The sequence below is a fragment of the Camelus bactrianus genome, chromosome 18, assembly GCF_048773025.1.
Source record: "Camelus bactrianus isolate YW-2024 breed Bactrian camel chromosome 18, ASM4877302v1, whole genome shotgun sequence".
NCBI lineage: Eukaryota > Metazoa > Chordata > Mammalia > Artiodactyla > Camelidae > Camelus > Camelus bactrianus.
This window is the reverse complement of record NC_133556.1, coordinates 12,896,967-12,911,127: the sequence shown is the minus strand read 5'-3', so window position 1 is coordinate 12,911,127 and position 14,161 is coordinate 12,896,967. Positions and strand designations below refer to the sequence as shown.

General features: G+C 40.7%; 1 protein-coding gene across 6 annotated transcripts in view; it reads left to right on the top strand.

The window, feature by feature from the left end:
* LOC105082750 (rab5 GDP/GTP exchange factor) overlaps positions 1–14,161 on the top strand; it is a 94,030-nt gene that overhangs the window by 39,344 nt on the left and 40,525 nt on the right. For 3 of the 6 annotated variants that reach the window (XM_074345986.1, XM_074345987.1, XM_074345985.1), the window contains exons 5-8: positions 5–86; positions 986–1,118; positions 2,367–2,458; positions 6,788–7,044. In XM_074345986.1, coding sequence (XP_074202087.1) covers positions 5–86; positions 986–1,118; positions 2,367–2,458; positions 6,788–7,044 — 564 coding nt within the window. Of the gene's footprint in view, positions 1–4; positions 87–985; positions 1,119–2,366; positions 2,459–6,787; positions 7,045–7,884; positions 10,052–10,101; positions 12,380–14,161 lie in introns of those variants that run through there. The other 3 variants (XM_074345989.1, XM_074345988.1, XM_074345990.1) reach the window with 2 other exon arrangements.

The window sequence follows — 14,161 nt, the reverse complement described above, 5'->3', positions numbered from 1 at the left end:
TCAGGACTTAAGCATTGAGGAACAGTCAGAGTGTACTCAGGATTTTTACCAGAATGTGGCTGAAAGAATGCAGACTCGCGGAAAAGGTAATACTTTGTGAGCCAGCCTACGAGGGACTGCTGGTAGTTGCACAGGGCCCGGCAGCCGAGTCTCTTAGCAGTTTCTCTTTCGCTAAAGGTGTGGGTGGTTTGCCCATTCTGTCCTAACCTGCTCCACTGCCATTCTGGTAGCTGGGTTACACTTAGCAGTGCCTTTGAATACCACCATGCATATCATTCCAAGATAATCAAGCCATTGGATAATTTACTGAGCAATGTTTAATAACTTCATTAGGGGTAGGGACAGAGTCAGTTAAAACCCCTTGGGAGGCTTCTAAATGAAATCCCCATCTTGGAATTACCATCTTGGTGAGTCGCTGTTCATGGTCATGTATTCCTCACGTGGGTTGGGGCAGGAAAAAAAAAACTGAGAACCACTGTCAGTGCTTTAGATTTTTAGGGATTCTCCTTGATTTTGACTTCCACTGATGCGGATTTTGGAATATACTGACGTGCGTGTATATCAGAGAAATTTGCCCATATGTTTACCTCAGAGAAATCTCTAAGGTTTTAGAGTAAACCTCCAAAAAATGAAAGGGTGAATCTTGCCAGCATTTATCAGTCATGAGAATTTCAGGTCTTGGGAATTTTCTAATGTAGTAATAGAGAATGGCCTGTGCTGAGGTCTTCCCGCTTGGTAGGGTGTATACCTGTTAGGTCCTGCTAGACAGCTTAAGTTAGAAGTGAGAATTCTGTAAAGGGCAGCCCCAAAAGCTGAGGTAATTTTTAAAGGGTATTTCTTTAATGTAGCACCTTATACTATGTTTCTGGATATGTTTAATATATTTCTAGTAAATTAGTTTTCTGCTATGTAGAAAGTACTGTGAAAACATACTCTTAATTTTAAGTGTCCATCCTTCATCCAAATGTCCATTTGGATATTTCAGTGCCTCCAGAGAGAGTTGAGAAGATAATGGATCAGATTGAAAAGTACATCATGACTCGTCTCTACAAATACGTGTTCTGTCCAGAAACTACTGATGATGAGAAGAAAGACCTCGCTATTCAAAAGAGGATCAGGTAGTTGATTGTTCTGCTTTGTCTTGTCTGTTTACTACCTCCTGTTGGAAGAACACATTGTGGGAAAACAGGGCCCTCGAGTTTCAAACCTTGAGAGCAAGTAACTGGTATAAGGTACCTGCCATCCTTATCATCTAAGCTTAATTGTGGTGTCAGAAAGAAAAGGAATATGGTAAATTGACAGGAGAAAAGGGCTCAAGCCACCATCTTGAATCCAGGCAGCTTTAGATAAAACCATGTCTGATATTTGAGATTGTTAAAATCTCCCAAATTTCCAAAGAGCAGGAGGACATTTCATTATTTTCTCATTTTGTTGTATTGTCTTGTCAGGCTGGAAGCTGTGAATATCCATATCAAGGCAGTGAGTGTCATTTTTCCTCATTCCCACCAGGGTTGCTCATTATTCAGCCATCTCTCCAAGCACATCTTTCCACTAGCACTGGGTTGATAATTCACAGAGCACCCACTCTTCCATGGCCAGTAGAGTGAGCCCCAGTGCTCTGCATTCCAAAGGCAGCAAAGCACTTAGGAAAGAAGCCATCTAAATGTGGGAACAGGGCCAAAACTGAGCACAATGAGGTGTTTCTGGAGGAGAGGGGCCTAGGAATCGCAAATGGGGTTCCCAGACTGTGGGGCTGGTACTTGGTAGCTCTGTCCTTGATGGTGCCTCACCAAAAGTGAGGAGTTGATACTGGGAAATGGAAGACAGAAGCAGAAGTGACTAGTGGGCTTGGACTAGGGTGTAGAGTAGGAGCATTAGTCAAGCAGATGGTGAGAGCCAGCAGCGGAATCTCTGGAATGAAGTTGCCATGTGACCAGGAACCTCAGTGACTCAAGCCAAGGTGACACATGCCTGTTGACCTCTTACTCAGGCACTGAGGTGCCTCAGAAATTGAAGGCAGAGTCTAAAGGAACATTAAGGGTGGTGGACAGCAAGGACAGGGAGCAGCAGATTCTCCTCAAATCCTCATTCTCAAATATTGAGGGCTTTTTAATCGTATGTTCTTGTTTCATCTGGTAAAATTGTCTTCTGCTTTTCTTGTGATAAGTGCGGAAGAGAAGTCTGATTTTAGGATTCTAGTTACTTCGGCACATGAGCTGAGCTCCTGATGTGTGTGGGGGCGACGTGCTTCAGCTGAGGATGGCTGGTTGGTCAGCGGTGTCCCATCTTTCCCCCCAGGAGATGACAAGAGAAATGATGGCAGTCCATCCTTGGAACTCTTTTTTACTGTCTCTCTCTCTCTGTAGAGCCCTGCGCTGGGTTACACCCCAGATGCTTTGTGTCCCTGTTAATGAAGAAATTCCAGAAGTATCTGATATGGTGGTGAAAGCAATCACAGGTCAGTGAAACTGAGCGCTTTTATATTTGGATGTTTTTGCCTTGAAGTTAGCATTTTCCTTTATAAATCTATACATATTTCAGTGAGCAAAAAGACAGTATTTCTAAAATGCAGACTGCCAAAGATACACTGGAATGTGGTAAAAGTGATTTAGGAGTGTTAGTTCTATGAATTTGAAGCATCCGATTAGTAGGTAAATCACTTTCCCCCTTCATTTTCAATGACCAAGTTCTCTTATTTCTTGGGCATTGAACTAAAGTCAAATATAGCTAGGGTAAATTTTTAAAACTCAGTTGAATTTATATATTCAAACTAATTTTGGAGGGAGGGAATTGGGGAGGCAATGTCATCCCCAATTAAGAATTATATATTACAGTGATGCCTCTGATTGGTTGTTAATCAGAGACGTGCTTTGAATTATTTTTCTGGTTTGTTCAAGAAATAAATGAAGTGCCCTAAATTGTTGTAGCTCTGACACTCTGGATAGATCCAGGCATCTAATAAGGTTCCTGTTCCTTATTCATAGGAGTAATCCAACAGAAGTGCAACACAAAAGTTAAAAAAAAAAAAATGGAGGAGACATCCAACTTTGGCCAACTTCTCCTTAATTAGGAGAGGAGTTGGAAAGACTTGCTGATTTAAAGATTGTTAATGAACTTCTGCAGGGAAGGGAAGTGGGTCAGCTGATGTTAGCACTGTCAAAGGCACACCATTGAGTAGGCTCCTTTGGTTATAAGAACCAGATGCACTCAAGTTACAGGAAGAAATGGAGTTTGCTTAAGATACTATCAGGGTTGGAAGGGAGGAGGACTGTCACAGAAACCTAGCTCCAAGTTAAGGGACTGAGTCGTCCGCTGGTTAATGTGATTCTTCTGCTTTCTCGGTTTCTCCTTCTCTTTGTACGTTTTTGCATTCGTCTCCTGTTATAAAATTTATTATTTTCTGTAATTCCCCTTGTAGAGTCTAATTAGCGTCTCTAAATACTGTCATGCTTGTGTTCAGTGCTCTTCTGCTGGGCTATCATGGGTCCCATGAATTGATTCCTTTGGGTCAAGGCCCACTCCCACGCCTGCGTTTTGCTCAGGGAACATCTGTAAGAGATTGAAGGTAAAATCTAGACATGGACCTTGTACTCACATTTTCCCCGAGACTCTTAACTAGAAAGTTCAAGACCAACTGGTTTATGTTTAAAGTACTGCATAGGAATTTATGTTGAGGACTCTTTTCTGAAAGCTGCAGTACAGACCTAGTAAAACCAGAAACTGCAAGTTCCAGACCGTTGTTTACTTAAAAATAGAAATAAGAAAGAGGATTTCAGTACATCAGCAGTTTATTAATAGAACTGAGGGTGGAACTTTTCTCTCCAGGCATGTAAGATGGAGTTTCAGGAGATCTTTTCGATAGGAAAAATTCAGCCATAAAATTTTAAAAGCCTTCTTACTTTTTTTCATTTTAGCCCCCTCATCTTCCCAATCCAAGTTGCAGGCATATTCTGCCCCTGAGGACCAAAGTTTATGTGATTATTTTCTTCCTAATCTAAACTTGTCAGCCTTAGTGCAGGAGAAGTTGGAAAGGACAGTCTATAACAATAGTCTTAAATATTGGAGATAATCAGCTTAATTTCTCCAAATCACCTTATGTGCTACTGATCAGAACTATCAGCTTTGTTTATAAATACAGCTTTGTTTATAAATTAATGAATTGAGGCATTTTCCCTTTTACTTGCTATCTGTCTTATAGTGGGTAGACCCCATGGATGCTACTTAAAACGTCCTGCAGTGCACAGGACAGTCCCCTAAAGCAGAGAATTATACAGCCCAAAATGTCAATAGTGCCCAGTTTGATTGACCTAGAAGAACAGCCTACTTTGTTTTCAAAACCCCATTAAAGATAAGTCCAGACATCTGCTAAGATAGAATACACATACTCCACCCTGTTTTTCCTACTGATTATGAGTAAAAGCTCTGGAGAGACGCAAAGCAGTATCTGAGGACTCTGAAAAGTAACTAACAGCAGGCAGATTGGGAAGGGAAGTCATTGCTAGAGGAACACCCAATGCAGTGGGGTTTCTTGTTTTGTTTGCTTTTCCCTGCTATGTCTCCTAGTTTGAACTTGAGGGCAGTGCAAATCATGGAACTAAACATCAGGTTGGGGGGTCCAAAAGGGTCAAAACCAAAAAGAAACTTCTTTCAGGCTAAAGGATGCTCAGGAAGGGTGGGGTTCACTACAAGATGAAGAGTGGGGGGAAAAATCCCTTGGGTTTTGTTTTGTTTTTTCCTTTATTCTCCTTCCTTTTACTTCTGTTCTCTTCCTTTTCACACTCCTGTCCATACCCCTTGGCCGTGGCAGCAGCTGCACGTGCATCCAGATGAAAAGTACAGTTAAAAAAATGATAATCATAGTCTTTAAAAAATTAAAATAAAAAAATAAAGTACTGGCATGCCTAGGAGATACTGTGGCTTCAATTCCAGACCACCACAATAAAGCAAGTAACACGATAAAGCAAGTCAGACAAATTTTTTGGTTTCCCAGTGTATATAAAAGTTACATTTATGCTATACTATAGTCTTTTCAGTGTGCAATAGTGTTATGTCTGAAAAAACAATGTATGTACCATAATTTTAAAATACTTTATTGCTAAAAAATGCCAAAGCAATTACAGCAGTAAGATCAAAGTTCACCAATCACTACAGCAAATATAATAGTGATGAAAAAGTTTGAAGTATTGCAAGAATTACCAAAATGTGACACAGAGATACAAAATGTGCAAATACTGTTGGAAAAATAGTGCCAATATATTGACTTGCTCGATGCAGGGTTGCCACAAACCTCTAATTTGTAAAAAATATAGAGTATCTGTGAAACTCAATAAAATGATGTGTGGATATAATTCACCTTTTATTCACTTTCAAACTTAAATAATAAAGATTAATGAGAAAATGGTTAACTGTCCAAAATAGAGAATGAAACAATAATAAAAAGTAGAAGACTAAAAAGGGTGAAAAATGGTTAAAAAATACATAAATTCCTTCAAATCTTTTTGGTGATTAGTTCTTTTTAAATAGAAAAATAAACAGACTGAGACATAATAACCATAATTACAACCCAGAATTAAAAGGTTAAAGAAACTAAACAATACAATAAGCAAAAATTAAATGTCATACAATAGACAGATAAGTAGGGGGACTAGTATTAGTAGAGTATTAGTATTAGTATTAGTAAATTAAAATAAGGCCAGTGTTACTGCCCCGCACACATTGGGGTCTGGTGGTCCTGTGAGGGTTTCCCCAGGTAGCTGACCTCGGGGATGAGAGCTGAGAGCAGAAAGAACACTGTGGCGTGTTCTGTTCCACCATCCCACCTAAATCTGAAACATTTATTCTTGCTAGTGGCAAGAAACTGCTGTCAAATGAAGCTGCCTCAGCTATTTTTGTCCATGATGTTCCAGACTGAAGCAGATACATACATCCAAAGGCACACCCCACCTCCCCTTGTGTTGTCCTGACAGTGCTGAGTTTGTGGCTAACTGTTCCTCATTGTCTCTCCTAGTCTTTGTAACAAAGAATGTGCATTTATAAGAGCCCACCGGTTGGACTTGGTGATAGTTAAGGGCAGGGAAATAAATTTCTTCTGAGAGAAATAAAATATAGTTTATGAGATGAAATGTGTACCCTTGTTCATCCGCTCTGTTAACCAGCAGGTTATAAGTTTCATAAAGGTGTTGTAGATATTCGTAGCTAGTAGAGATTTACGTGCCCTGAGGACTGGCCACTGTGGACCTCCATGTGATGGATTTCGGCCGCCTGTATTTTGCTATCCAATACAAGATGGCTTTTGTATAGTAGCCACGCTTCTAAAAAGCAGTATGCAAACTGAGGCTTTCTGAACTGAGTTTGATAATGTATTAAGAGGAACAGAAGCAGTAAAAAGGCTGCTTGTTTCTCCATGGAGCTTTTAAGCAGTTTACCATCAGAATCAGAAGAATGGGCTTTAGAGTCAGATAGACTTGGTTTCAAATCCCCCTCTCCGGTCACTTGCTGTTGTACAATCTCAGGCAAATCATTGAACTTCTCTGAAGCTTAGTTCTCTTAAAAATAGTAGTATACATTGCATGATCTGAAGATGGAAAGAAAGATGCTTGGGAGCGTACTGTGCAGTGCCTGGCTCAGGGTCACTGTGTTTTGGCAGTCTAAGTTTTTCGTGCACTAAGTTAACGGAGAAGGGGTTAGCAGGGGTACCTCTGTGACGTAGTAGATAAAAGTGATTATCCTAATGCCTCTTTTATGTAATGATATTCTCACTGGGAGCAACGTCTTCTCTCCTTTATAGATATCATTGAAATGGACTCGAAGCGGGTGCCTCGGGATAAGTTGGCCTGCATCACCAAATGCAGCAAGCACATCTTCAATGCCATCAAGATCACCAAGAATGAGCCAGCTTCAGCTGATGACTTCTTACCCACTCTCATCTACATCGTTTTGAAGGGCAACCCCCCGCGCCTTCAGTCGAACATCCAGTACATCACCCGCTTCTGCAACCCAAGCCGACTGATGACTGGAGAGGATGGCTACTATTTCACCAACCTAGTAAGTATTTGGTTTATTGGTGGTGTGGAGAAGAACCAGGAAGGTGTAGGTATTTTAAGGATGTGACAGCTCACTCACAGGCCTGTGACATGATACTGCTCCTGAGCTGCGGGGTCATTGTAGCTGAGGATGCTTCTCGGTGTCACAGAGCACGTGTGACCAGGCCACACACACACCCCACCTCCCAGGCCATGACCACTGTGGTGCTCGTACAGGAAATGTGATGGCCACGTTGAGGGGGCTCTGCTGCTGTTGGCCGTCACTCCCCTGAGCCGCTCGCTTAGTCAGGTTGACTCAACTATGAATAAGTCAGCTCTTGGACTGATTCCTATATTAAAAAACTTAAGAGGTATTTTTTTGTTTTATTTCTACAAGTTACCTCTTAAAAATGAATACTGAGATATTTTAAGAAAGTATCAGTTTAGAGGATGTGAAATGATTTTCAACTATTTTTCGTTGCAGTGCTAATTGGTTCTAGGCAAGACAGTAGTAAATGTATGTACGTGTAAGTTATAAGGCCAAATACTTCCTTTTACTGACCGCTGAACTTCTCCTTGTTTGCTTTAGACTAGGTTGATTTTCAAGCCAATGAATTTGAGCCTCGAGACCCCTTATGTGCTTTGTTTCCTGTGCTGGAAATTGTATAGGGGATAGGGAGGGAGGGAAGGCCAGGCCACTTAAGGAAGCATTTCTGCTAAATTGTCTACAAAGATGGGTACTTGAATCTCCAACGCTCCAGAAATTTGTTGTGATTTATTTTTGCTTCCTAAATATGTATTCACTTTTGTACCTAATTTTGTGATTTTTTTTTCCCTTTTCCTTTAAATGCGTTCACCAAAGTGTATAAGCTTCCAGTCCCTCAAAACCTGTTCCTGCCCCACTTCCTCGTCACCCTCGGCCACTGCATTCAGCTGCTCATCACTGCAGTGCCGGCATCTGGGGATGTGGTTTGCAGGTGGAAGGACGTGGAGTGCTCTTTTTCAGGATGGTGCTTGCTCCATCGTTTGCAGTGTTTTTCATCCTTCCAGACACTTGGTTGTTTAAACTATACTCCACAAAAACATTTAAGTGGCTGAAGTATTCATATTTCTTAACATAAGTGAGACATGCACTTGACTGCTGGCGAAGGGTATTTTGGATTCAGTTCTTTATCCAGAGAGTCCCAGGCAGTCTGAAATCCCTGAGAGGTGTGGGGAGGGGGACGTGGCTGGTGGTCGGAGAAATGAAGCAGGAGGTGGTTAAGGGTGGCGCTCGTTGCCGACAGTGGAGGCTGCAGGCTCACTTGCCCCCAGCTGCTTCCCAGCCCCTTGACTGACAGCCTAAACTAGCCTGCACCGTCTTTCTTCATCTTCTTCTTGCCTGACTCAGAGTCTGGCTTCTACTCCCCCTGCTCCAATGAAACTGCTCTGGCATAAGGAAAGGATCTGCATTGCCAAATCTCATGGGAACTCTCAGTCTTGCTGCTTTAACACTCCTCGTGACTCCTTTCTTCTAGAACTTCTCATGTCCCTTGGCTTTCACAATTCTACTTCTCCTTCCTTCTCTCTTTGAGGCCTCATGTCCTCTGCTTCCTCTTGAACATGTTATTCCCTGGGGTTCTGTCCTCTGCGCATCTCTCTCCCTAGGGTGTCTCTTCCGGTCACAGCTCTGCTGGTCACCTGTACAGCGATGGCCTTCAGGCTTGTGTCACCTGGTTCCGACCTCACACTGAGCTCCACTTCCAGTTATATATCGTGCCTCAAATTTACTTTGATCAAAACTGAAACTTCTTTCCCATCAGATATTTTTTCTTTCCCGACGTACACTCTCTCCATTAGTGACAGTACCGTGTATCCATCCCCCTAAGCCAGGAGCGTGGGCACCATCTAGGATGCCTCCTGTCTCCAGGTGACAGGCTGCGGCAATTCCACACATGGGCTGAGCTGTGGGGAAGGGCCAGACAGCGCGCTCTCAGCATCGAGTCTGTTGTAATAGACTGGCTACATATTCTTTAAGGAGATGATTCACTTTTTTATGAATAATAAGGTAGGAGCCTGTGAATGAGTTTCTCAGAAGAAATTCTGAGAGCCGTCCTATTTTCTCCTGTTTCTAGCTCATGTTTTTCTTATGAAAATAGCTTTTAAAAAAAGAATGTGAAAATGGTGTGTACTTCTTGTAGAAAAATGTCATTAATATAAGGAAGTATAACTAACCTGTCTGTGTCACTGAGCATTTGCCCCAGCATTTCTATACTAATAATTGCTACCATTTATTCATTGCTTACCAAAGACCTCTGAGCTAAGTGTGTTACGTGTGTTATGTTGTTTAATTCTCAGAATAAATCTGGGTGGTATGACCCCCCATTTTACAGATGTGGAAACCTCAGAGAGCTTAGGTAACTTTCCAAGAGTCACACAACTCGGTTGTCAAGTGACAGGTGACAGTTCACTCAGGCTGTCTGATTTCAAAGCTTGTTCTGGTAACCGTTTGATGTTAAAATCTCTGAGGACCAGAGGTCAGTGTGCCACACCAGTACCGGGGGACTTGCTCAGCAGCTGGCCATGCACTGGGGGGTGCTGTCAGCTGGCATGGCCTCAGAAGGGGAAGGGCTTTTAGGGGGCGTGCCCCCCAGATGCTTGGCCCTGGAGCCCCAGCCACACTGCAGGGACGCAGAGAGCCTCTGACTTCAAGGACTCACACGGGAAGCACTGTAATAGCCACTGTGGAACAAGTACTGAAGGTGCCTCTTCAGATACCTCACTCCGTACAGGACCCTAGGACCTCTGAACACCCAAGGAGAGGACTGAATTTCTGACAGTCAGACTCAGTGAAGTTGGCAATTAGATTTAACTTTTTTGTTTAAGGAAGAAATTGTTATTTCAGATTGGAGTATAGAAGAAACAACATGACTGGCTGTGAATTGATAACTTTTGAAGCTGAAGTCAGTGGAGATTCATGAGATTGTTTTGTCTACTTTTGATTCTGTTTTAAATTTCCATAATAAAAGGATTTTGGCAGTCTATTTGAATATTAGTAGCTTTCCTCATACAACTAAGTAACGTTCTCTTCTTTTTATAGTGCTGTGCCGTGGCTTTCATTGAGAAATTAGATGCTCAGTCTTTGAATTTAAGTCAGGAAGATTTTGATCGATACATGTCTGGCCAGACTTCTCCCAGGAAGCAAGAATCTGAGAACTGGTCTCCTGATGCTTGCTTAGGTGTTAAGCAAATGTATAAGAACTTGGATCTCCTGTCTCAGTTGAATGAACGACAAGAAAGGATTATGAATGAAGCCAAGAAACTTGAGAAGGACCTAATAGATTGGACCGATGGAATTGCAAAAGAGGTTCAAGACATTGTTGAGAAATATCCACTTGAAATTAAGCCCCCAAGTCAGTCGTTAGCAGCTATTGACTCTGAAAATGTTGAAAACGATAAACTTCCTCCACCATTGCAACCTCAAGTTTATGCGGGATGATAAAAATTTATATGGATAGTATTTATTTGAGCCTAAATTGTAGCCAACCCTTACTACAGTCCACTGATTGGGATATAGAATATAACTTAATTGCTTATAAATATCAGAGCATTTTTAAAGGTACAGTTTATGGGAATTTTTTGTTTTGTTTGTTTTTCTTGGCAGGGGAGGCTTAGTAAATAATAAAGTACTATTTATTTGTGTCACTGAAATAGATTCATTTAAGGCTTGTGTGAAAATTTTGTCTAAATCTATTTTTTTCTCCATGATTTTCCTATGTGCTTCCTCTGTGGCATTCACTGTGTTTTGGATTTGGGTAAATAATTGCCTTTTAAAGGATAAGACAAATGAATGCTACAAAATGTATGTTTAAGGAAATTCAATGGTACCACTGTTCTACAGTTTGAAATAATTTTATAATTGTAAAGATAGAAAATATATTGATAAGTAAATATGTAAAATTGTAAATATGTAAAAAAAAAAAAGAGGAATGGTGTCTGCTGTGCATGGCATTTCATGTGTTAATTTTTTTTAGTTTAAAATGAAGTATATTGAATATTTGCCTTTAACACCATTTTATCTGGTTTGCCCCACTAAAATGAATTCAGAAGTATTTAGACCTACTCCCCTTAAAATGTTGACTCCATCTTTAACAATCTGTTAGCCTTAACTCTGAGGTCCTGTAGAGTCAGAGAATATGGCACCACTGAGGTTCAGAATACTTTTTGGTCGTATAAAGTTACTGTTCAGTATAATTGAAAAATGATTGAGCCATGCTTCTTGCACCTCTTTCCTCCTCTCATTCAGCAAGTATTTCCCGAGCTCTTTGTAGGGGAGCTGGCCCTGGGTGTGGGTCAGACAACAGAGGAGTGGACAGGTCTCTGCTGGCGGGAGAATCCCTCAGAGCTGTGAAGTGCAGGGGGGCTTCTGCCTCCAGAGTGTTCTTCTGACTTAATGGACAACCCAGACACGCTTCATGTCAACCTCTTGTTCAGGGTTTCTTAATCTCAGCACTGTTGACATTGGGGGCTGAGGATTTGTTGTTGTGAGCGCTGCCCTGTGCTCTGTGGGGTGTTTCCACCCTGGCCTCTGCACCCACTGAATGCTAGTAGCAACCCCCACAGTTGTGAAAAAAATCATCTCGAGACATTGCCGGATGTCTCCTGGGGGACAGAATTGTCCCCAGTTAGGAACCACTGATCTGTTTTGTGAGCAAGGGAGTTTTCCTCCTGGTGGGTAATACAGTATAACCAAAGGATATGACATTAAATGCTCAGTATCATGTCAGCTGACAGCTCATTCAGTGAGGGTTTACATCCCCTGCAGCGGGGAGCCTTTTCTAATCCTAATGGGACCTCTCATAACCCTTTTATGGTCCTCCTTGCAGTCAGTGATTTCTGTGGATGACCAGTGTACCTGTGAAGTTGTGAGGAGTCCCCAGGGCAGCATTCTTGAACAAGATCACATCACACAAGCAGCTAAGAAAGCTTCCCCTGGTGTTTCAGTGTCTTCCTAAGAGCACACCACGAATTTGTAGTGCAGTAGTTTTGGAATTAAACTAGGATGAGTATAAAACTTTTTATCCTTTTCTTAAATTTACATATAAAGTCCATCAAGTTGGCACATCTGTCATAAAGCACCAGAGATGTGAAGCAGTGAACTGAGTCAGCTGGTCACCAAGCTGACTTGGAATGTAATGCTTTACCGTCACACTGGGCCCAGATGGTTTTCATAGAGAGCTTTCTCCTTTTTTCTTTTCTATGTACTTTCTAGGTGCTAATCCAGGTAAACACACTCAGTTCTCCTGGGAATATGCCGTTCTTTTAGTTCTGTACGTTATGTTTGTTAAATAAAATGTGCGTATCAGCCTCCCCAGAAAGCTGTCTTCTTTTGACTTCTTACCTGTGTTTAAATTGTTGAATTGATTTTTTTTTTTTTTGGTATATATCTCATATTGGTTGAATTCTCCATATTTGGACTCTTGCCTTTTATTTCTCTTAAGTCAGCATCAATGCTATGGCCAGACTTTCTGTTTTCTCAACAAGAAAGTCTTGATATTTTATGCACTACAAGTGTTATTGGAATAAACCTTTGGAATAGAAGTCCTTATCAGTAAAGTTTCATGATCCATCCCTCTTCCAGATAGGTTGATTTTTGGTTCTTCATCTTAGGAAAATACACATTATTAATATTTTCACGTTAAACAGAGATTTCCCTTTTAAGCCTCTACCATCATTATCATACTTAAAAATGAAACAGACATTAGTTAAAATTAAGAACAAGAGAAGGATGTTTGCTATCACTACAATTAGCATTGTTCTGACAGTACTACCCAAGGTACTCTGTCTTCAGAAATGAAGGGGATAATGTAATCAATATAGACTTATTACAACCTGGTGGTTGAAGGCATGAAATCAAGGCAAGGATGCCAGTTTTCACCACTTTATTCAACATGACACGTGTTGGAATTACCTGACAAGAATTTTTAAGACAGCATCATAAAAATGCATTGATGAACAAAGATAAACATGCTTGAAACAATTCACATTTCTATGAAAATAGAAAGTCGCAGCAAAACAAAGATATGAAGAAGAACCCAAAGGAAATGTTAGAACTGAAAAATACAATAACTGAAATTTAAAATACAAAAGCCCAAACCTCACTGTTTGGTCCCTATAAAAATGGAGATGACAGAAGAATGAATCTGTGAACTGAAGATAGATCAACAAATTACCCAATCTGATTAACAGAAAATAGAATGAAATTTAAAAATGAATGTTGCCTCAGGGACCTCTGGAACAATAATGAAAGATCTACCATTCTTAGCATTGGAGTCCCAATCACCTCCCAAAGTTTCCTCCTGTCCTCTTTATCGTGTTGGGGGTGGGGTGGGAGTGGGAGTGTGGGTGTGTGTTAAGACCACTTAACATAAGATCTACCCTCTTAGAAAAATGTAAGTGTATAATACACTATTGTTAGCTACAGGCATATGTTATACGGTAGATCTCTAGAACTTACTTACCTTGCATAACTAAAACTTTGTACTTTTTGACCATCACCTCCTCATTTCCTCCTCACCGAGCACCTGGCAATCACCATTCTACAGGAGAAAATATTTGCAAATTATATATTTGATAAGGGCTTAATATCTAGCATATATAAAGTACTCTTACAACTCAACAACAATAAAAAAATGTAAAAGTGAGCAAATGACTTGAATAGATATTTATCCAAAGAAAATACACAAATGCCCATAAGCACATGAAAAGATGCTCAACATTACTAGCTATTAGAAAAACGCAAATCAAAACCACAATAAGATGTCACTTCACACCTGTCAGGATGGCTTTTGTCATCAGAAACACAGAAAATAATGTGTTGATGAGATTGTAGAGAAACTGGAATCTTGGTGCACTGCTGTTGGGAACATAAAATGGTGTAGTCACTCTGAAAAACATTTTGGTGCTTCCTCAAAAAGTTAAACATAGAACTACCATATGATCCAGCAATTCTACCTCTAGATAAAATACCCAAAAAATTGAAAGCAGGAATTCAAATGGATACTTACTATTTACTAGGGTTGCCATAACAAAGTACCGAAGGCTGGTAGCTTAAACAACAGAAATTTATTTTTTCACAGTTAGAGAGGCTAGAAATGTCA